The sequence below is a fragment of the Pelobates fuscus genome, chromosome 10, assembly GCF_036172605.1.
Source record: "Pelobates fuscus isolate aPelFus1 chromosome 10, aPelFus1.pri, whole genome shotgun sequence".
In the NCBI taxonomy this organism is placed as follows: Eukaryota; Metazoa; Chordata; class Amphibia; order Anura; family Pelobatidae; genus Pelobates; species Pelobates fuscus.
In genome coordinates this window covers 40738913-40763945 of record NC_086326.1, presented here as the reverse complement: position 1 = coordinate 40763945, position 25033 = coordinate 40738913, and the positions used below count along the sequence as shown (strand labels likewise).

Sequence of the window (25033 nt, the reverse complement as noted above, 5' to 3'; positions counted from 1 at the left end):
TGCAGGGGCTGGCAGGGGAGATCCTGTGTTCTCCCCTGCCGGCCTCGGCCCCACGGCCATCGCGGCCCACCGGGCATTTGCCCGGTATGCCCGATGGCCAGTCCGGGCCTGGTCGGCTCTCTTGAATTTAACTGTCAGAATTATTTAATTTCCTGAGATCTTATCGTAACTACAATAGCATGCATAAGTAAAAAATAATAAAAAGGCTGCGCTTACGATAAAAGCAGACACAGTGTAAAGTCCAAAGGGAGGAAAAAGTCCAACTGGTGTGTCCTTACAGGAGGTCTTTGCTGGTGGTGTCCTCTACCAATGTAGTAGTTCCTCTCATATGAAAGACAAAAGGGAAGAGATGGACAACCAATAGTGTAGTTTGCACAATACTGATGTGGATAGAAATAATAATAATAGTTGAGAACTCACATTTACCAGAGCTACTGTCCTAGCTCTGGAATAAAGCGCATACAGCGGTATAATCCCCGCTTATGGGATTAAATGGGTTCCTCTCTGTGTTCTTGGTGTCCAATTCTCAAAAAGATAAAAAGAAACATCCGATAGTGCTCACTGTTTGGCAAAGTGAATAAAATAATAAAAGGGTATACTCACAAACCAAGAGCAGACCGACTGCTCTGTGTAGACAGCTTTGGTGGATTGATCCCCACCTAGGATTTCTTTAAAATGCAGGAAACTTCCAGGGTTTTTATCAAGGTGTAATAAAACCAATAAAGATTAAAAAGCCAGGGTAAAATAATTAAGTTTCTATAAAAAAGATATTTTGGCACAAACAAATGTCCAAAAAATACTTTAATATATTATAAAAACACAAATATAAATATCCATAACGCGTTTCGTCAGAGACTTTTTCAAATGGATAGCATGCATGTCTGTAGATATTAAAGGGACACTAAAGGCACCAAAACAACTTTAGTGTAATGAAAACTGACGGCTGGCGATGTTTTATGACGGTGAGGCGCCAGACTCCTCCCCCAGAATACTACTCCTCCCGATACAGTACAGAGATACCAATACAATACAGAGAGCTTTGCATAATGCAGATATTCTCATACAATAAAACAAGTTGGGCACAACATAAAGATATCTATAAAATACATAGAGCTGAGTACAATACAGAGATAACCAACCCACAAACAGAGCTGAGAAAACACATAGAGATATAATACATAGAACTGGACACAACACATAGAAACATATACAATACACAGAGCTGGACAGACTACAGGGATACCTATATAACAGGTATCTTTTCAATGGCAGGGAATTGAGCTGTGAGACTGCAGGGGCATGATCTGACATTGCCTATTGTACCATATCCACAAGTATGACATACCTCTCAACAGTCCCAGGTTCAGCGGTACAGAGCCTTATTGATGGTCCTGTCCTGCTGTCCTAGGTTTATGCTCTAGAGTCCCAATTCTAGATAGTTTAGATTGGAAGGTTTGTGGTATGTCGGTTCGATAGGCAGGTATGTGTGTATGTGTGTGTGTGTCTGTACGATAGGTGGGTATGCCTGTGTCCGTTCGATGGGCAGGTTTTTGTGTGTGTGTGTGTGTGTGTGTGTCTATTCAATAGGGCAGGTATGTGTGTGTCTAATCCAGGGGTGCCCAAAATTGAGATCTCCAGATGTTATAGAACTACTACTCCCTTGATGCTGGTCATGCCTCTAGAATGACAAAGCATCATGGAAAATGTAGTTTTCAAACATCTGGGGATCTACCTTTTTGGCACCCATGGTCTAATCCAGTGATCCCCAGTCCTAATGGACAATCAATGACCAGGTTTTGTCAGTACCTCCATTTGAATAAAAAAAGGGAAATCCATAAATCCTGGATTGTTGGTGGCCCATGAGGACTGGGTTCGGGACCACTGGTCTAATCTATAGGACAGGTGTGTGTGTGTGTCTAATCTATAGGGCAGGTGTGTGTGTGTGTGTGTAATCTATGGGGCAGGTGTGTGTGTGTGTATAATCTATGGGGCAGGTGTGTGTGTCTAATCTATGGGGCAGGTGTGTGTGTGTGTGTGTGTGTCTAATCTAAAGGGCAGCTGTGTGTGTGTGTGTGTGTGTGTGTGTCTCTAATCTATAGGGCAGGTCTGTGTGTGTGTGTGTGTGTCTGATCTATAGGGCAGGTCTGTGTGTGATCTATAGGGCAGGTCTGTGTGTGTGTGTGTGTGTGTGTGATCTATAGGGCAGGTCTGTGTGTGTGTGTGTGTGATCTATAGGGCAGGTCTGTGTGTGTGTGTGTGTGTGTGTGTGTGATCTATAGGGCGTGTGTGTGTGTGTGTGTGTGTGTGTGATCTATAGGGCGTGTGTGTGTGTGTGTGTGTGTGTGTGTGTGTGTGTGTGATCTATAGGGCGTGTGTGTGTGTGTGTGATCTATAGGGCAGGTGTGTGTGTGTGTGTGTGAGATCTATAGGGCAGGTGTGTGTGTGTGTGTGTGTGTGATCTATAGGGCAGGTGTGTGTGTGTGTGTGTGTGATCTATAGGGCAGGTGTGTGTGTGTGTGTGTGTGTGATCTATAGGGCAGGTGTGTGTGTGTGTGTGTGTGTGTGTGATCTATAGGGCAGGTCTGTGTGTGTGTGTGTGTGTGTGTGATCTATAGGGCAGGTCTGTGTGTGTGTGTGTGTGTGTGTGATCTATAGGGCAGGTCTGTGTGTGTGTGTGTGTGTGTGTGATCTATAGGGCAGGTGTGTGTGTGTGTGTGTGTGTGATCTATAGGGCAGGTGTGTGTGTGTGTGTGTGTGTGTGTGATCTATAGGGCAGGTCTGTGTGTGTGTGTGTGTGATCTATAGGGCAGGTCTGTGTGTGTGTGTGTGTGTGTGTGTGTGTGTGTGTGTGATCTATAGGGCAGGTCTGTGTGTGTGTGTGTGTGTGATCTATAGGGCAGGTCTGTGTGTGTGTGTGTGATCTATAGGGCAGGTCTGTGTGTGTGTGTGTGTGTGTGTGTGTGTGTGTGATCGATAGGGCAGGTCTGTGTGTGTGTGTCTGATCTATAGGGCAGGTCTCTGTGTGTGTGTGTGTGTGTGTGTGTCTGATCTATAGGGCAGGTCTCTGTGTGTGTGTGTGTGTGTGTGTGTCTGATCTATAGGGCAGGTCTCTGTGTGTGTGTGTGTGTGTGTGTGTCTGATTGATAGGGCAGGTCTGTGTGTGTGTGTCTGATCTATAGGGCAGGTCTCTGTGTGTGTGTCTGATCTATAGGGCAGGTCTCTGTGTGTGTGTGTGTCTGATCTATAGGGCAGGTCTCTGTGTGTGTGTCTGATCTATAGGGCAGGTCTCTGTGTGTGTGTGTGTGTGTGTGTGTGTGTGTGTGTGTCTGATCTATAGGGCAGGTCTGTGTGTGTGTGTGTCTGATCTATAGGGCAGGTCTCTGTGTGTGTGTGTCTGATCTATAGGGCAGGTCTCTGTGTGTGTGTGTCTGATCTATAGGGCAGGTCTCTGTGTGTGTGTGTGTGTGTCTGATCTATAGGGCCGGTCTGTGTGTGTGTGTGTGTGTGTGATCTATAGGGCAGGTCTGTGTGTGTGTGTGTGTCTGTCTGATCTATAGGGCAGGTCTGTGTGTGTGTGTGTGTGTGTCTGTCTGATCTATAGGGCAGGTCTGTGTTTGTGTGTGATCTATAGGGCAGGTCTGTGTGTGTGTGTGTGTGTGTCTGATCTATAGGGCAGGTCTCTGTGTGTGTCTGATCTATAGGGCAGGTCTCTGTGTGTGTCTGATCTATAGGGCAGGTCTGTGTGTGTGTGTGTGTGTGTGTCTGATCTATAGGGCAGGTCTGTGTGTGTGTGTGTGTGTGTCTGATCTATAGGGCAGGTCTCTGTGTGTGTGTCTGATCTATAGGATAGGTCTGTGTGTGTGTCTGATCTATAGGGCAGGTCTCTGTGTGTGTGTGATCTATAGGGCAGGTCTCTGTGTGTGTGTGTGATCTATAGGGCAGGTCTCTGTGTGTGTGTGTGTGTGATCTATAGGGCAGGTCTCTGTGTGTGTGTGTGTGTGATCTATAGGGCAGGTCTCTGTGTGTGTGTGTGTGTGATCTATAGGGCAGGTCTCTGTGTGTGTGTGTGTGTGTGTTCTATAGGGCAGGTCTCTGTGTGTGTGTGTGTGATCTATAGGGCAGGTCTCTGTGTGTGTGTGTGTGTGTGTGTGTTCTATAGGGCAGGTCTCTGTGTGTGTGTGTGTGTGTGTTCTATAGGGCAGGTCTCTGTGTGTGTGTGTGATCTATAGGGCAGGTCTCTGTGTGTGTGTGTGTGTGTGTGATCTATAGGGCAGGTCTCTGTGTGTGTGTGTGTGTGTGATCTATAGGGCAGGTCTCTGTGTGTGTGTGTGTGATCTATAGGGCAGGTCTCTGTGTGTGTGTGTGTGTGTGATCTATAGGGCAGGTCTCTGTGTGTGTGTGTGTGTGTGTGTTCTATAGGGCAGGTCTCTGTGTGTGTGTGTGTGATCTATAGGGCAGGTCTCTGTGTGTGTGTGTGTGTGTGTTCTATAGGGCAGGTCTCTGTGTGTGTGTGTGTGTGTGTGTGTTCTATAGGGCAGGTCTCTGTGTGTGTGTGTGTGTGTGTGTGTGTTCTATAGGGCAGGTGTGCAACCAATTTTGCTGTTGCAGGTAAATTGTTTAATGGCACAGGATGTCTCTAGTCTAGATAATCATAGGCCGTCATCGCCCTCTAGTGGTAGTACTGCAGATTACAGCTGTACAGGAGTATCCATTGTCCCGGTGAGATTTCCCATAAAGTGATCAGAAGTGGTATTTCTCCCAGCACATTGCTGGACCTGCTCTTATTCACATGGTTGGTTTATTTGACTGAATTCCAGGTTCCCCATGTTATGAGAGTTCCATAGGTGAAAGGGGTTCATATCTTACTACCGAACATGGACAAAACGCCTCTCAGTCTCTCCGCGCCATCATTTTATTGAATGTCACCTTGGATCATCCGAACCCTCTCCCTCTTTTTGTGCGTTAAAACCAATACAGCTTTTTGGAATGACAATGTAGCAATCTGTGATTCCAAAGCACATTGATATAAAGAAGAGGCTACGTGATGTTTTCAGGATTTATATAGAAGAGATGTAGGAGGACGATCTCAGTCTTGTTAGAGTTACTTGCCATGTCTCCAGGAAAGATTTGTAGTTTTGCTTCCTCATCGATGGAGCAGAATATAGACAAGAGATGTTAGCTTTGTAAACAGTTAATTTCCCTATCATACACCCAGTGAAAAGATTATTCACCAACATAAGAATTCAAACCGAATTTCAAATTTAAGGTAAAATTAGCTGAAGTCAGTTATGGTTCTGGTTTGGCTGCACTGGCCTTAACTTTTAAATTAACCTTGAATTCTCACTTCAGTGGGAAACCCTGCCAAGGGTATTTACCAAAGTGGAAATTCAAAAGGAATTTCAAATGTAAGGCCAGAGCAACAAAACTGGAAGCATAGCTGAGAATTTTCCTAGTTTGGCTATTTACACCTTGAATTCCCACTTTCTTTCTCTCTCACCCAGACGGTTCACTTGTCCCCAATGAAAGTTTTGGGAAGAAGGAAGGAGCGGAAAGCGGCTACTGATGACGAGCCATCGCTGTGTGAGAGCGACAGCGCGAGGGGAGGCGAGGAGGATGAGAGCACCGCGATGAGCATTAATGAGGAAATGCAACGAATGCTGAATCAGCTGTATGTACCCCACTATCCATACCTATACACCTCTATACTGCACTGTGCCCCCCTATACACTCCTTAATGCTGCTATACATATGGTTCCAGATCCATCATGTTTTCAAGGTTACATATAATGTAAAGGGTTGCCCTGCAGTATGTATAATGGATATCCTGCAGGATTCTTCATTGTCCAATTACGTAATCTTATACTCTTTCTGAATTCTACATACTACAGGGCTACCCTTTACATGTGCTGCCAAACTAGATGTACACGTGATGTACGTTCCAGCAAATATGGTGGATCTGGTAACCCTGACGATAAACCCAAAATATTGTAAACATGTCGTGATTGGATTTGGTTTATACGACAAACTCATAGATCTACCCTAGTCCCCAAATGGACCAGACCAAACATATTTCAACTGTTCACGAAGAAACCATCTAACCCAAAGGAAGCAGGAGGTCAGCATCAAGATCTCAGACGTGTGAGAGACTCAGAGACTTTAGGAATCAGAGGCGACCAAAGAGAGAAGTAACATTTTAGATAAGGACAGATACAGACCAGACTGTTATGATGGCATGTACCAATTTGAGTACTTCAAGGGTTAAATGTTATTACTAATGTTATCAATACTTTAGACTTATTCTTTTGGTTTCATTAGTGTTGGTTTTTAGTGAGGGTTAATAAAGTAAATGTAGCATAAGGCATGCAGGGATGTTGTCATGGTAACAGTTATATTACATATTCTCGGACCGCAATTTTCTCACTGTCAATAGTGAATCTCTCCATTAACTCTCTCCTATTTTGCTAACATTACCTGCGCTAAGCAACACACTTATCCAGTGGTACACACCTCTATATAGAGTTACACATAGCTCTACTGCAATATACAACGGTTTTAAAGTGCTACACACCAATATACTGAACTGCAGAGCCCTTCCTAGCATTTCACACTCATATACACCATTCATCCGTACTGCACACACCTACACAGAATTGCACATTCCTATATTGCAGTACACACCTTTATATAGTGCAACACACTAATATACTGAACTACAGTATACCAATAACTAACCCATATACTGCACTACACACATCTATACAGCGCGAGCGCACAACCATATACTGAACTACACACATCTATACAGCACTCGCGCACACCCATATACTGAACTACACACATCTATACAGTGCGCGCACACCCATATACTGAACTACACACATCTATACAGTGCGCGCACACCCATATACTGAACTACACACATCTATACAGTGCGCGCACACCCATATACTGAACTACACACATCTATACAGTGCGCGCACACCCATATACTGAACTACACACATCTATACGGTGCGCGCACACCCATATACTGAACTACACACATCTATACGGTGCGCGCACACCCATATACTGAACTACACACATCTATACAGTGCGCGCACACCCATATACTGAAATTGAAAACATCTATACAGTGCGCGCACACCCATATACTGAACTACACACATCTATACAGTGCGCGCACACCCATATACTGAAATTGAAAACATCTATACAGTGCGCGCATACCCATATACTGAACTACACACATCTATACAGCACTCGCGCACACCCATATACTGAACTACACACATCTATACAGCACTCGCACACACCCATATACTGAACTACACACATCTATACAGTGCGCGCACACACCCATATACTGAACTACACACATCTATACAGTGCACGCACACCCATATACTGAACTACACACATCTATACGGTGCGCGCACACCCATATACTGAACTACACACATCTATACAGTGCGCGCACACCCATATACTGAACTACACACATCTATACAGCACTCGCACACACCCATATACTGATCTACACACATCTATACGGTGCGCGCACACCCATATACTGAACTACACACATCTATACGGTGCGCGCACACCCATATACTGAACTACACACATCTATACAGTGCGCGCACACCCATATACTGAACTACACACATTAAGACAGGGCTACACACATCTATAAAGTACGCATAATCATATACTGAGCTACACACAGATCTATTTACCTGTGTGTGTATTTATTTGGCACATACAGAGTAAGCCCTGCCGCACAGCATATGTTTTGCAATATACAGTACACCTTTATAGTACAATGCTCACTCATTATTGGAATACAGCTCTACATACCTTTATATTCCTACCAGCACATTTATACCATGAAGCACCCTAAATTGTAACAAATAAACCCCTTTATATCAAGGCTACATTCTCTTCCCATCCTCACACTCTTCATTCTATTCCAGTCGCGAGTATGATTTCGAAGATGACTGTGACAGCCTCGCCTGGGAGGAGACAGAGGAAACGCTATTATTGTGGGAAGATTTTTCAGGTTACACAATGTCGGCAATGGAGACACAGGGAGAGGTGAGACCCATCGGACAGATCAAAGCCTTGCTCAGATAACGGGCCTTGCACTACTTGGGCAGGTTAAAAGGGTTTCTCAGTGACCCCCCCCCCCCCATGTTTTACAACCTATGGATGCAGAAACATGGTTAAAGGACCACTCCACAAGTACTTTAGCTTTTTTTTTTATATCTATGGAGTTTCTCTTTTAGAAGCTGGTTTATAAAAGTGCTGATTTCTTTGAGATATCCGCACTTTTATTATTAGGCGGTCTCCCTGGAGGTCAGACAGATAGAGAGGCTTTCTTCCTCGTTCCATTAGCTCCCCTTAACGAAGGGAAAGGGACATGTGCGCGCTCTACTTGAGTATGCCTGCAGTTCACGCAGACAGACACAGGCGTACAAACAAAAAAGATTCAGGAGGTTTCTCAAAGGCTGAAGCTATAAGAATTGCATATTTTGCAAGCTCTTGTTAGATATACCCCTGTGACTACATGCATTAAGAAATGCATGCATGTATTCATTGCAGTATATATACTAAATTGCATTTTAACGTTTTTACTCTGCGGAGTGTTCCTTTAAGAAAACAGAATGTTTTGCTGTAACCTTATCTACACCTAGCCCTTAGAAGGAGAATTATTCCTCTAAATTGTGTAAGGGTTACAAACATGATGTTATTTATTAACCAGAAAGGCCACTTTTAGATCAGTATGTCCAACCTGGAAAGATATTTGTACAATTTTTCAGATTCTGCAATTTCGGCCGCAAATTTTGAAATTTCATTGTTCGTTATTCTCAGAGAAAACGTGGCAGGGCTCAAGCAAAACAAGGAAATATAATTAAGTCTCCACTCATACCTGTAGCCCTGATCGCAAGTAGGCTGGCGTGAGATCTTCCCATTAGGAATAAGTTGCGGGATCTCCAAAGGGAGTCTGCAAAAAATGAAAGGTTCCACCTGGAATATAAGGTGAAACATATAAATAGTTTTATTAATCTGTGACATGAATAAAACAAGCGGTTAGCAACATTGAAAAAGGGGAAAATAATGGTTTCATCTTCTCATTGATCACGTCATCAGAGCTCTCCTAAATTCCCAGATCAGTTAATAAACACTAAAATAAAACCTGCTTGGACTCTGTAGCTTCTCTGCCCCCTTACAAACAATGAAATGGAGGAGGGGGGGGGACATCATTGCAACAGATTGTAAGCTTGTTTGAGCAGGGTCCTCATCAACCTATTGTTCCTGTAACATTCTGTAATTGTCCCATTGATTGTTAAATTTGCCATTTTATAATATTGTAAAGCTCTGCAGATAGGTTGATGCTATATAAAATAAAAATAGCAGAAAGAATCTGTGGGGAGCAGTCATAGAATGTGACGTTAGATAAGAACCATTCGGCCCATCTAGTCTGCCCAGTTTTCTAAATAGTTTCATTAGTCCCTGGCCTTATCTTATAATTAGGATAGCCTTATGCCTATCCCACGCATGCTTAAACTCCTTTACTGTGTTAACCTCTACCACTTCAGTTGGAAGACTATTCCATGCATCCACTACCCTCTCAGACTTGCCACCTGAGGCAAGGTCTATCCATTCAAAGTATGGTAATGGTGTTTGTTTAATACCTGTGATACTTACATCATGCTAGTGTTTTGAACCAGCTCCTTCTGACTTTGCTTTGCTCACAGATACAATATAATTAATTAAAACCTCACCTGGATCTCTGGGGAGTGGAGGTCAGCTGGACTTTGTGCTTCAATAGATTTCTATGTGTTTGTCTATCCTTGTTTTCTCTAATTTATTTCACTGTCTGTAATGTTTATCTGTGTTTGTATGCCCGTTTGTGCAATGTTGGAAAGTCAGTCGGGGTTATTCAATAAAGTGAGAATTGTCAGTAATTTAAGGCAAAAATAGCCAAACGTATAAACATTCTCCTATTCACCCATGTTTTCAGTTTGATTATTTTAGCCTTAAATTTCAAATTTACTTTAAATTGCTGACAATTCTCAGACAGTGTGCACTGGTGTCCTCGTTTCACAGGCCTGGATACAAACATGGTAATTCAGTAAAGTGAGAATTCTCCAGGAATTATAGGTTGTAAGCCAAGTTAACTGAATGAGAAAAAATCTCAAAGTCAAGTTTGTTTTTAATTCGGCTATTTTGGCCTCCAGTCTGAAATTTGCTTTGATTTCACTGTGATCGCCCGGTAGATAACACGGACACGAAAACAAATTAGTTCTGGGGCAAAGTGTGAAAGCCGGGGCAATGAGCTGGGACCTCGCCTGCGTTCCGTGCTGATTACGCCACTTGTAGTGTGTTTAGTACTTTACCCTCCATTGACTCTGTCTAAATAGCCCTGTTTTCCCTTTTCACTCTCACTGAAGGATACTTACTCCAGTTATCAGCAGAATCTGTTTGCCTAAACCTTTACTCCATAACCATATGTTTTCTGAACTTTGCACTCCTAACTATCCTCTATGCATCTTTTGGCGCACCATATTAATCTCCAAAAATACCAAATGATATTGGTCTCCAACACCGTCCCTTTAAAAGGACGGGGTCCCAGTCTCTTGGTGACTCAATAATCTCCTGCTTGTCCCCCTGTGAGGATGTTGGTGCTGGCTGAGGCTGATGGGTGTTATGTGTGTATGCATATATTGTATGCATTTATATTGAAACGACAGTGTCAGATCTACTCTATTTCAAATTGGTATTTTCCCTTCTGCTTAACGGACCTTTATACCTCAATGAAGTGGTCTGGGTGCGTGGGTCCTATAGTTGTAACCTGCAATTAGAACACTGACATCTAACCCTGCAATTAAAACATTGCTGCATCTGCTAAACAGTAACACACCTCTATTGGCTATCTTCCTGGTGGCCACTAGAGGGTGCTTTCGCTGCAATCACCGAGTAGGCTCTATTCTTCAATCAGTGCTGTGTTTTGCCACGCATGCACGTCTTGTCCCTCGTGCACGTCTTGTCCCTCGTGCAAGTATTGGATCGGACGAAAAAGCGGAAGATGGAGGCGTATTGGGGAGCAATGGTCTTATCCTCGTTGGAAATTAGGTGAATAAAATATATTTAAATTACATTTTAAACCAATATAGGGAGTAGGCAGAGATCACTGTAACGGAAGAGAACTTCTAGTCCTGGGAAACCCCCCCCCCTACTACATAGCCACAATATTTCTAGAAAAGATAAATGCAAAGACGTTAATTGATTAATTTTGAAACTCAGTTTGAATTTCCGACAAATACCCGCCAACTTAGTGAATGACTTTGCAATTTTTTATTGAATGCATCAGATATAATAATAATAATAATAAGAGCTATATTTACACAAGTGAATTGACCGGACACATCTCAAGGTTCAGTATGTTTCTTGTGTAAGTAACAAATTGGTGCTGTATGGTGGCCGATGACTTACAAAGTCACAGTATGTTTTATAATCCCGATTGAATACGAATGTTATCTGCATAAAAGTGTGCTGTACCCTAATTCGAAGTGTTACAACTGAAGGAAGCCAAGAGGATAATATTTCTGTTACTTTAAATGGTGGCTGAAAATCTGAATTCATTGCGCATACAATCGGAATAAAAATATAAATAAAATAATTTATATTTTGCTATGAATTTATTTTGTTATTGGTATATTTTTGCAACCCTTAATATTTTAATGGATTAGCTGCTAACTGCCTTTATCTTGTATGTACATGCTTACTTTAGTACATGTGATGTGATGTGATCCCATCATTAGTGTCCCCTTGATCTCTTTTATTCCTCTTTTGATGTCTCAGACACAGGAAGACAGTCTGGAAGAGGTGATCAAAGACACTGAATCTCTTTTCAAGAGTCGAGAAAAAGAATATCAAGAAACTATCGGCCAGATTGAGGTGAGAGAGACATTGTTGCCTTGGCTGTTGAGCAGTGTGATGGAAGGTCCTTACTGGAAATGCAGACGATTGATTAAAGCCGAGGGTAGTTATCTATTGACCACAGACTGGCCTTAAGCAGTGATTTATTGGTCATCATTTTAGCCAGAAACTTGTGAGTAAATCTAAAGTAGGTATGGTAATCAAAGGGCTTCTTCACTTAAGGCCCAAAGGTGTCTGCAGAACCAGTGGAATTCAAAGATTATCAGTATTCGGTCTGCATATTCATGTATACATGCTTTTTATAGATCCTCAGATATATTTGAAAACCACATATACAAACATGTTGGATCAAGCTGAAGCCACGACCTCAACTACTAAATCACCAAAAGGACTAAGTGTCTTTAATGCTAGTGACAGACTGGGTTGGCAAACATATACATCAAATCCCAAACCCGAGTACTTCAGAGAATGTGAAACTGTGTTCATAGAAAAATCTGAAACCAAAAATGTATTTCATTTCTTTTTCAGTGTATATGGTAACAATAGATGGTTGATGTTTTTGTGTGATTGATTTATAGATAGTATAGAAAGTGTGTGTATTGAGTAAAGATTTTTTTCCTTTTCAGTCATGGTTCAATCTAGTCTCACTTGACTTTATATTTGTGTTTCTTTTGGACAACAAAACTATTGTCTGCTTGATGGACCCATATCTTAATTCATCACATGGTTGCTTCACCACATTGTTATGGACCTTGGTGGTAGACTAATACTGATTTCTTTGTGATTTACAGCTGGAACTAGCCACAGCTAAGGATGATATGACGCGCCACCTTCACGAATACATGGAAATGTGCAGCATGAAGAGGGGACTAGATGTGCAAATGGAGACCTGCCGAAGACTTATCAATCAATCTGAAGATAGGTGAGGCTGCTATCAAGCATCCGATCAGACAAAGCAGATGGGCACATATGTCAATAAAAGGTGGCCATGTGTCAGGGTTTGAATAACGGCCTGAAAAAGAAAAATGGCTAGTAGGTATAGAAGATTAATCAACTTTCCAAAAGTTTCAAACCAACCATCATATTATGTCCTGCCCTGGAAGACTGAAGGTAAATCCCAAATTAGCCCCAAATTTAAAAACTTACTAATATATTAAACAAAAGGGTAAGAAAATAGTTATTGGGTGAAACTATAAGAATCCAGACAGACATCCAATCCTAACCATGGTTTGATATTAACTGTCCAATCTGAATGTTGATAAATGACTAGACAATCAGAGCAGAGGTGAAGGTTCCCTTATATAATCTCAGCAAAATTCCAAGATTAGCTGTAAGAGTAAAGGTAAGAGATTTGCCGACCAGCCAGAAAGACCATATGAGACCACCAGAGTTTAGTCTCTCAGTCAGAGTTATGGTCAAAGACTAGTCATCCAGTCAGAGCACCGGTCACTGGAAAGTCCACTGTATTTGACAGACTCATATTTGACCTTTTTTCTTCTTAGATCTCCACCTCCCAGTAGCGAATCTAACTGTAATGAAGACCCAGAGGATTCTGACCGAGATCCCCCTTCTTCTGACAGCTCAGCAAGATGATTGGGGGCCAGAATCTACCTCTTTAAACACCCTGCTTCTCCACCACTGCCTTCCAGACTGTACCACTGAGCATATAGCAGGGTGTTTACCGTCCTAAGACTTTTGGGGTGCTAAGCTTACAGATGTTGGGTCTATATGGGAATTCCAGAATAATGTGTGCGTGTGATATATATATATATATATATATATATATATAGCAATACATTTTTCTGTCAGCCAGTAGATATATTTAGGGGTAAAAAAATTGTCAGAATATATACACATATAGAGAATGAAACTTCACCAGGACATTTCTGGGGTACTGTACAATTCTGAAAAAATATGGGGTGCAAATCTCACATAAACTTTTTATACACATAGTATGGGGCTGTCAGGTACCTGGTATATACTGGACATAGTGTTATCAGGCACTAGGTACAGATGGTGGTATGGTATTGACGGTCACTGGGTATATACAGAGTATGGTGATGGTATATATGGCGTTTGATGCTGGCAGGGCCTGGGTTTTTATGGAGTGTGGGGCTTTCAGGAAATGGGCCTAGTATGTCAGACTATACAGAGTATAGTAGGTACTGTTAGCCACAGAGTACATATTGATTATGGAAATGCCAGTTTGGGTATATATAGGGTTAGGATACTTTCACGTACTGGTGGGGTAAATCTCTATCAGACAAAAGATATGAGGGTAGTTTTATATAGAGACTTTCTATATATGTGATAGGCTGCTGTCCCGCAGGCGGTATATAAATGCATATTATGGCTATACAGAAAGTGTATATATGGTGCAGTTTGCTGTTATACAGCTTGTATATACAGGGCAGTCTGATATTGGGGCTGGATATGCCAGTAGGTAGCCAGCCAATAGGCACCTGTCTGGTAGGCTACTTTGACGCTATAAATGTGCATTTTAGTGTTTCTGTATATAATTAGTACTGGCGTGGACCACTCATTATTTCTTGGGGGAAGTCTGAGGTCTTGTGCCTCTCTAAGATTTAGAAAAACCACACAGAACTGGGGTTTCTATAAAAGGTTTAGGGGAACATGAGAGCTTAGCCTGCACCACGCCCAACCCAAACCCAAACCCATAACCTGTTCATTGAATTCCATTATGATACCAAATCTTGGAATTCAGAGTATTATATAACCCTATATTGATAGACTCCACGCCTACTGTATTAAGCGTGCACCAAGCTGTACTAACCACAAACCTGCAGTGCTAAAACCCTGCACCCACTGCATTAAAACTATGCAACCACTGCATTAAAACCATGCGCTCATAGCAATAAAAACATGCACCCACTGCATTAAAACCATGCACCCACAGCATAAAACCATGCACTCATTGCAATAAAACCATGCAGCCATTGCATAAACTATGCACCCACTGCATTAAAACCATGCACCCATTGCATAAACCATGCGCCTGCTGAATTCAAACCCTTCACTCACTGCAGTACTTGCACACTGTGCCGCTAAGTTAACTCAAAATCTGGTGTAGGTTTCTCTCTCAGTATTACAGGACATGCCAGGCTAACAATGACAGGGTGCCGAAATCAGACCTGGGGATTTTCACCCCCACTTTGGGTTCTAGCCCAGGTCATCCCCCTAACTCGCCCGCCACCCCGCCTCCCCTATTAGCAATGACCCTGATCTCGTATATTGGCCACTGTCCGACAGTGTGGATGGATGAAGAGGTAGGTAGGTAGATAGATAGATAACTATCCAACACCTTATGTGGTAGTTTGAGTCTACTCCATGGGCATGGTCCCCTGCTTTCTAAGGTGCACATGGGTGTAAGTGCCACAATGGAGGGGCTCTTCCACTTACATTTCTGTATTTCTGGACAGAGAGCAAGTTGCTACCTGGCTCCCACAGACTTCTATGCAGATTGCATATTAGGTGGGATTACAGTCAGTAGTTCAACCAATCAAAATGTAAAATAAACGCACAAGCTGGTAAGTATATGGGCGTCTGTGTGTGTGCACTGACTGGACATTGGAGTTCTGTAAGGACAAGGAAGGCAATATAAAAGGCTCTGCGAAAGTTATAGGTAGTGTACAGTCAGACAGCGGGTGCATATGGCGCCAGTCGGTGTGTATATATAAGGGGCAGATTCATGTTCGAGTGCAGGTAAATATGGTTTAGGTTATGGCCAAGTATGGGGTATGTATGGGCAAACTTTGGCCTGCAACTGTTTACGTATGAAAAGGTTATTCACACACTGGGTGTATATGGGCAATCTATGGCAAAGCACTGAGTATAAATTGGGTGCATATGGACAGATACTAGGTATATGGGCAAATGTGTGGACTGGCGCAGGGTATATATGGGGTATGTTGCAGTCAGATGCTGGGTATACATATTGGATGGGGCTAAACAAAGTGCAATGCTGCCAAACATTTTAAGAATATATATGGGTGCGATGCTTGGATATAGCTGCTGAATGCTTGTGGGTTTGGGTTTCATGAGATTTCTCTCATGTATATATTAGCAAGTAATGACGACAAAATATTTCTTTCTTCAAAGATATTGACAAATCTATAGATTTTTTTTTATCTTTAGCCAGAAAAGCCAGATGATTTGTAAATGAAAAGCGATAAAAGGCATGTGTATAGATTCTATGGATTTATGCAATTAAAGTGTACATAAAGAGCTCTAATAATACAGATCTATATATTATGTCCGCTGACTACTCGTTATTTTCCAAATATTGATTCTGTGGTTATATATTTTGTCAATACAGTTACTGACATAAGTGGCACACACACATTATTGACAATGCTGAACACAAATCACAATACAGTCCCGATACAAGAACAGACTATAGAATTTTGGAGTCTGACCTGAGCATTCTAACCCTTCGGCAGTTGGTTTAAAGGTCTCGCTCAAAGCAATAACAAACAATCACCATAAAATCTCAGGTTATTGGGCGCAGGGTCTTAAGTTATTGTATAGTAAATTAAAGTCCCTGCCATCAGAGAGATTAAATGGAACTCTTGAAATAAAGGTTAGTTTGTGCTGCAGGTTAATTGACCTTTTCTGATGAAGTTGAGTAGTGAACATCTGAGCATGGGACAATGATTTAGATTAGGTATGTACAGCATTTCCAATGAAAATAATGAGATGGTTAGGATGGGCTGAAACCTTGGCAGGTACATTGTAGTCTGAGCATAGATAACTGCAAGAAACTTCAGACTGTGGTGATTTGCGGTAAATGCACTTAAAAAGGTGAGTGATCTTTCTTGCGGTTTTAATTATTTGTTGATATATGTTTTTCTACATAATGCATTGAAAACAAGGGGGTTACAACATCGACCTGGAGAGTCCATTGAATTCAATATGGTCAAACCCTGCCATCATAAGCTTAAAGGGACACTCCAGGCACCCAGACCACGTCTGCACATTGGAGTGGTCTGGGTGCCAACTCCCACCACCCTTAACCCTGCAAGTGTAATTATTGCAGTTTTCATAGATTGCAATAATTACCTTGCAGGGTTAAGTTCTCTTCTAGTGGCTGTCTATCAGACAGCCACTAGAGGGACTTCAGTGTTCTTAGAACACGAAAAGTGTTTTAAACGACGCTGGACGTCCTCACGCTATGCATTGAATAATGCTTTCCTATGGGGAGGTCTCTAGTATGCGGCCATTGCCGCGCATGCACATTAGGTCTCCCCTGCCAACATAAGGAATGGGGCAAAGCCTGACACAGCGCTGAGGGACATCAGCGCTGGATTCAGGTAAGTCACGGAAGGGGTTTTTACCCCTTCAGCAACATGGGATGGGGGGGGGTGGGGGGTGGGAGGGAGAGGGGCACTGCAGAGTCCTGGATATGTTTTCCTGGCACTAGAGAGTTCCTTTAAATTTAAATAGACATCCTTAAAATAATACAACTTAAAAAAAAAAAAAATTAAAGCTATGATTGTTAGGCCACAATTCCCAGATTTTACTAATAACATGACGTAAAGTCATGATTTTATTAATGACACAGAGGCGAGTATTATGCTATCTCTTTCTTACTTTATTCCTCAGCAGCAAAGAGAAATATAACTGAAAGAGAAAAATTTGTAAAAATATATAACAGATACAACCAGATCTGCCTAGTAACAGGGCAGCCAATCAGTCTCTAGGAACAGTCCATAAGTCTCTATCCGTGTACTTGACCCAAACCGAAACATCCACTTCAGTAATTAACAAACGCAAACTGGTAAACTTCATCAGAACGAAATCAAGCTGTAAAACAAAGAAATAGGTGGTAAACTCCAAACTTAGGATCTGAGTGTAACATATCAGAATCATGTGACCTGCATACAAAGTGCATCATAGTCAGAATATTATGTACATATGTCGCACCATACAATTACCATGTACTTAATACAAGTAAAACGTGTACTTACCGTGAGATAAGAAGAAGATCCCCCCGATTAAACCATAACCGTAAACCTGACCCAGACCCACGGGTGGGCGGGAATAATACTCGCCTCCGTGTCATTAATAAAATCATGACTTTACGTCATGTTATTAGTAAAATCTGGGAATTTTATTAATGACACGGAGGCTATTATGCTATTATGCTAGTTTAAAGCTGAGCCACGGGGGGGCGGGGCCGGGCCGCCGACCTGAACGGTCGCAGGAGAGACCAGCTCCTGCAAATCTCATAATAATAAGCCTGAAAACCGGGAATGTTGGCTACTTACCTGACCCACAACTGCGACCCTCGATGCATAAGGGCCACCGGAGCCGAGGAGAGGCTTACTCCTGGAGTTTAAGTCCCTCGGGGGAGAGATCTCTGCCGTACCAAGCGAGACTAGCCCGGCGGTGAGTGGACTGGACGGCCGCCGTTCCACTATCCTGCCCTACGGGGCCCAACGGAGGAGCTGCATCACTGCGGGCCCGGTCCCGATCCCCCCCCCTTTGGACCGGGGGGGTTATCCCGGTCCTCATCCCGTAACGGCTCTCGGAGGCAACATTATACCACCACGTGAGCTCAAGGCCCAAAGCAAGATGGCCGCCAGACCTAGGCCCGCTCCTATGAAGGCCTGCTTACAGCCTACCCACGCGGCGGACCCGCTTGTTCCAGATCATGCAACTGGGTGCACACAACTCTGGACAAAGCTGCACAAGGGCGAACGAGATCCTGTCAATCAGCGCCAACTCCCAGTCGCCTGCACCTGTGGCTTCCTATGTTAGACAGACAGGAGAGCTACCAGCCGGACGGCAACACACCACGGAATGCTGACTGCCCCAACATCTGATATAACATCAAGGTACCCTCTCACTGGCACTTACCCCACAGAGCTTGCTAATTAGCACCGATATCCGGGACATTACTGCCCTTCAAAGGCACAGGCTGAGGGACACCTGGGATGTCCAAGTGTGCTGCTCCATGCTCGCTACCACGCTGAGGTACCCTGCCTCCCCATACTCCTAAGCAACACTAATTGGACTCTCACGCCTATCACACGGAGTCCTGCGGGGTGGAACCCCTCTCCAGACAACAGTCATGTAACACGTATTATGCTACTGCCTGCATTTTGTTGTCTTCTCATGCGAAGTTTTGTTTAGCATGATCAGTTTACTACAGCGTATCACACTAAGCCTGCTTGTTATACAAAAAAAAAAAATTGTGCAACACTCTTGTCATATCTTGTAATGCTCCTGTACCCTGTTATGTTTTACCTTAACCAATGGATATGTCTATGTAAGCCTATTTGTCAATATCTGCACAACAAAAATAAAGAATATAAAAAAAAAAAAAAAAAATAAAGCTGAGCCACAACCAACGAAGAAACATGTTCAATCGGGCGGAAATAAAAATCGTGGAACGTAGATTCCTTAGACCAATCCGCCGCTTTCAAGATATCGTCCAGGCGACATCCCATTGTAGAAGCCTTCGATGCCATGGCACCCCTAACCGAATGAGCCGAAAATATCGAAGTATCAATTCCTGCAGCGGAATGGAGACCCTTAACCCAGCAGGCTAACGTAGTCGAGGAGACTGGTAGAAACGGTGCCTTCAAGGAAATAAATAGTGGAGGCAAATCAGTTAACCTCAACTGTCGAGTACGATCCAAATAAACCTGGAGACAAGCCACAGGACACAAAGCAGGTCTGACCGAGCATCTAGGGTAGTCCACCGACTTGGAAGCCGACTTAGTCCTCCTTGAGATGTTAAACGACACACCTTCGGGAGTGAATGAGACCGCGTTCCAGTCCAGAGCCCTGACGTCTGATACCCTCTTGCACGAAAGGAGACACAGAAGCATGGCCAGCTTCCATGACAACTGTTTGAGCGTCAATTCCTCATTACAGGGCCAGGAGTCCAAGAAACTAAGGACAACGTTAACATCCCAAAACGATGAGTATCTAGATCTCGGAGGTCTAGCGAAACGGATACCTTTCAACAAGCGGCACACATCAGGATGTTGTCCAATCGGAGATCCATCGATCCCTCGATGTCTGGCCGAGATGGCCGATCTATATACATTAAGGGTACGATAGGCAAAACAAGAATCGAAACGTTCTGTCAGGAAACTGAGCAGCTCATTCAGAGGGGCAGAAATTGGATCCAGCAATCTTCCCAAGCACCAGCTAGACCACACGCGCCATGCGGATTTGTAAGCCGTTCTGGTACCTGGGCATTCTCCAAGAGTTGAGCAGTAGCTTGCGAAACGTCCGAAACACCAGGGTCCCCTGAGATCAACCAAGCCGTGAGTTGGAGCAAATTCTGGTCCACCAAGTCGTGCGAGTTCCCATCCGGATCCAGAAGCACATCCGGCCTCATTTCGATCATCCGTGGGAAGTCCATGGCCATCTCCAGGAGACGGGGGAACCACGGTTGAGATTGCCAGAGGGGAACTACCACTACCAACGTGCAATCCTGTCCGGCCGAGTACGCCAGCGTCCGGGATATCAGGTTGAATGGTGGGAACGCAAAGAGGCGCCGTTGCGGCCACGTCTGTAGGAACGCGTCCAACGCAGTGGCCGCTGGGTCCGGCCTCCAACTGAAGTACTGGGGTAGTTGGGAGTTCAGTGTGGACGCAAACAAATCCAGGTGTAGCAGACCCCGTAGCCGATCTATCCTTTGAAAGGTCGAGGATAGCAAATGCCAATCTCCTGAATCTTTCAGGTATCGCGAATTCCAATCCGCCCACTCGTTGTCCAGTCCCGGAATGTGTTCGGCCGTAACCGACACAGCGTTGTGGAGGCAAAACTGCCAGAAGTCCTTTGCCAAGTTTGCCAGCTGTTTTGATTTTGTTCCACCTAGGTAGTTTATGTACCTGACCGCGGACACATTGTCCATGCGTAGGAGTACGCAGCAATTCCCCTGAGTCGGAGATAGACTCCGAATGGCGAACGAACCTGCTAGAAGTTCCAGGCAATTTATGTGTAAAGTTGACTCGACTTCGGACCATCTTCCACCGGTGGAGACACTGCCACAGCGAGCGCCCCAACCATGCAGGCTTGCGTCCGACTCTATTATCATGTCCGGCGCGGAGCCGAAGATGGCCTGGCCGTTCCAGGCCTCCATGTGGTCCAATCACCACCGTAGTTCGTCTTTGGAGTCTCCGTCCAGGGTCAATACGCTCTCGTACGAGCCCCCTGATCGAAGATGGGACCCCTTCAAACGTTGTAGGGGCCCGATAGTGCAATGGGCCTGGAAAAATCGCCTGAATCGATGAGGCCAATAGACCGATCACTCTCGCCAGTTGCCGGATGGAGAGAGAGGTGGCTCGTAGCGCACGCCGTATCTCCTTCTTCATCGACCGAAGCTTGGTCTCCGGTAGGAACAGAAACTGGGTGACCGAATCGACCTCGAAGCCCAGGAATTCTATCCTCTGTACTGGGGTCACAATGGATTTTTCCCAATTCACAAGGAAGCCCAGGCCTTCCAGGAGATTCACCAGGTGTCTGAGAAGTTGCTCGGGGGACGAAGACATAATCAGTATGTCGTCCAGGTAGATAATCATGCGGACCCCCCGAGCCCTGAGGAAGGCCACCACGGGCTTCATCACCTTCGTGAAACACCATGGAGCCGAGGATAGACCGAACGGCAGACAGGTAAACCGCCGACGACCTTGCCACGTAAAGTGCAATAAGTCCCAGTGCTCTTCTGCCATGGGTATTGTCAAGTAGGCATCTTTGAGGTCCAATTTGACCATCCAGTCTCCTTGACGGAGCAGGTCCCGGAGACAGTGAGCGCCCTCCATCTTGAAGTGCTTAGAAATCCTGGGTTGTCGTAGGGGATTTCCTGAATAGCTCGTTTGGCAGACAGTTCCGCGATCTCCACGGCAATTAGCCCGGACTGCTCCTCCGGCAGCTTCAGTTCCTGTGGGATAAAAGTCTGGACAGGGGGAGACAACAAATCTAGGCGGAAACCCCTGACCGTATCCAGAACCCATACATCTGTGGTGATCATACCCCACATATCGAGAAATAGTGCTAACCTGCCCCCCACGCTTGCCCTGCAAAACATACGTTTTGGGGTACTCACCGTAAGGACATCTGTACGAGGGTTGTCCACGACCTCCTCGACTTTGCCACGGTCTCCTGCGTGAGGGAATGAAGGGCGTTGGCTTATAGTCCTGGTAGGCTCGGGGGACAGAAAAGGAACCTCTGTGAGTCCGTGAGGGACCTCGACAGCCGGGCGTACGGCTCCTATACCTCCCGGCCCCGTGGAAAACCTTAGGGCCAAAAACCCGTTTCAGGTTTGACTGGGCCTTATCGAGAGCGGTGAAGGTGCGTACAAAGGAGCCTAAATCCTTAACAAAACACTCTCCAAAGAGCATACCTTTGGCCGAGGCACCCGGTTCCTCGAGGTAGAAGATGGCCGCCGCATGCAGAGCGCGCCGCGGCTGCCTCCAAGCTCCTCCCCCGCCAATGGCCGGGGAGCGCGTGAAGCAGGGGGAACCAGGGAGCAATAGAGCTCCGGCGTAAATCTCCCCCTGCTAGCCGCGGACCCTGTCTGGATGTATAAAAGAGCAACACAGACAGGGAAACCGGTGGCAAAACGCAGAGGAAGACAAAACAGCAAAAAAACAAATTAAACCAGTAAAGAAAAAACAATACATATATAAAACAAAAAACGGAATGAAACAAGCAATAATCATTCATTAAAAAACAGGGTAAATAACCCTAGCAAACAATAGCAATCACAAATATACAGGAGAGAAAATAATACTTAGCTGGTCTGAGGACAGCAGCAAAGAAAGAGGAAGTGGAAGTACACGGATAGAGACTTATGGACTGTTCCTAGAGACTGATTGGCTGCCCTGTTACTGGGCAGATATGGTTGTATCTGTTATATATTTTACATATTTTTCTCTTTCAGTTATATTTCTCTTTGCTGCTGAGGAATAAAGTAAGAAAGAGATAGCATAATAGGAGCCTCCGTGTCATTAATACAATTTGGATCCTCTGGAACCTTAAAAAGGCACAAGACAATTACCAGGCCCTGGCAAGCTGACAGCACTAAAATGGTTAATGTAACAATGTAATGTAATGTAATTGCAATGGATTCAATACCCCTCTAATTCTGCAAAGAAGCTACTAGGGAATATATATGGGTATATTTTTTATGGGTTATGTAATTGTTGATGAATGGTGCAATAGGGTAAGTTTAAAATTGAGCAATGGATCATTAAGATAATGGCGTGTATGTTATCTGAGTAACTGTCATGAGAGGATAATAGGAGTAGAAAATAAGAGTTATACCAGCTGGCTGGGTGTGTGAAAAAAAAAAATGAATTGGCAAGTTTAGCGTAGGAGAGACGCCCCCGCAATCCTAGTTTAAAGCTCACTTCGGTCCATTCATTTGTTGTTTACCTCAACGCTCTAACTTTCTATAACAATGCTGGCTCTGTTACTACCGGTATGTGTTTGTGTAAATATAACAATGTAACTATTACACCTAGTGGTTATAAAATGCAGTCAGGAAAATAAATCGTATGGATGGGTAGATTGTCCCTATTCCTGGGTTACCATGGCAACAAGATGAGCAATAACCTTGAACAAGAAGCAAGGGAGGGCGTGGGAGCCATTACCACAGCAACATTGAAGGTGTAAACGAAGCACTACTGCTCATTGTAGTGGTTATGGTCTTGAAATATACTGGTGATTAGACCACCTCACTGGAATGTATCCCGGGACAAGACACCAAAGATATATATCTGCATACCTGGAAGGGGAATTTCTGAGGCAAAAAGTTGATTCTTTGTTAAGCTAGTTTGAATATGCCCACCCGAAATCCCTTGCAGTAGTAACAGAACTGCAAATGTGAGTTTTCTTTGGGAAAAGCAAGCCTTTTGGCCTGTTCGGTGCGTGCAGATCTGTGTAACAATGCATTTACTAGTCACCTCAAATCTTCATAGATTGTAAGCTTGTTTGAAGAGGGCTGCCTTCGTATCCCCTTAATATAATTTTAAATTGCAATAATAGCCTGAATTTGCTTGTGGCCTGTTATACCACCTCCAGCAATCTATCACTGACGTCCACGGTTAGATAGATAATTCAGTAATTTACTAATTAGCTGAGCCACAACACAGGACGGGGTGTGGGCTTGGTATACCAGGAAAGCCTAGTTTGTCTGCCTAAGATATGATGAGGATTGTGTGCTGATCCCACTGGCATTCACACCTAGTTTACACTGCATAGTTACCATGGAAACCAGGAAGTCATCACTGCAGTAAAACCTCAAGAGACTGCCAGAAGTATCACAGCCCATGGAGACAGTTGCTGGAATTGGCAAGAGTTGCCAATTTACTGCTTAACAAATATGTTCTTTGCTTTTAATGTCATTTATCTAGCATAATACACTACCAACTCTCCACACCTTAGTAAAGGTTAGATATGATCCAATACTAGATATTCGTAAATAAATATAATACGGAAAATTTTATCATACTTACCGTAATTTTCTTTTCCTGGCTATTATTCATGGCAGCATCACTTATGGGTAGCTCCGCCCCAATCAGGAACAGGACAGGACAAAATCAATTAATCAGACCAGGCTGGGTATAAAAGGTCCCTCCTCCTTCTATCCCACAGTCTAGTCCCAAAGCTAATAACAAAAACAAGGGGGGGTTTCGCTGATGCTGCCATGAATAATAGCCAGGAAAAGAAAATTACGGTAAGTATGATAAAATTTTCCGTATTCCTGGCTAATCATGGCAGCATCACTTATGGGTAATACCCAAGCTTCACCATAGGGTGGGAGTAAAAACAAAACAAACACATCCAACCAGATGATGCTGAAATAGGTTTAATTTAGATAGATTCAACAGAGGACAGAACACCTCTACCAAAGGACGTAGAGGAAGAAGCCAAATCCAGCTTATAGTGTTTGATGAAAGTGAGAGGAGAAGACCACGTAGCTGCCTTACAGATGTCGTCAGATGGAACCTCTGCCCAGTTAGCCCATGACGTTGCTAAGGCCCTCGTAGAGTGTGATTTGATCCTACTAGGAGGAACCAGGTCTTTCAACTGATAAGCCTTGACT

The 25033-nt window shown here is 43.9% G+C and overlaps 1 protein-coding gene across 1 annotated transcript in view; it reads left to right on the top strand.

The window, feature by feature from the left end:
• The window catches only part of IFFO1 (intermediate filament family orphan 1), a 35520-nt gene extending 21822 nt beyond the window's left edge, over nt 1-13698 (top strand). The window contains exons 5-9 of the mRNA XM_063435218.1: nt 5502-5668; nt 7977-8097; nt 11869-11964; nt 12738-12868; nt 13449-13698. Of these exons, the coding sequence (XP_063291288.1) occupies nt 5502-5668; nt 7977-8097; nt 11869-11964; nt 12738-12868; nt 13449-13539 (606 nt within the window). The 3' untranslated portion in view covers nt 13540-13698. The remainder of the gene's footprint in view (nt 1-5501; nt 5669-7976; nt 8098-11868; nt 11965-12737; nt 12869-13448) is intronic.
• Nucleotides 13699-25033: the final 11335 nt, after the last annotated feature.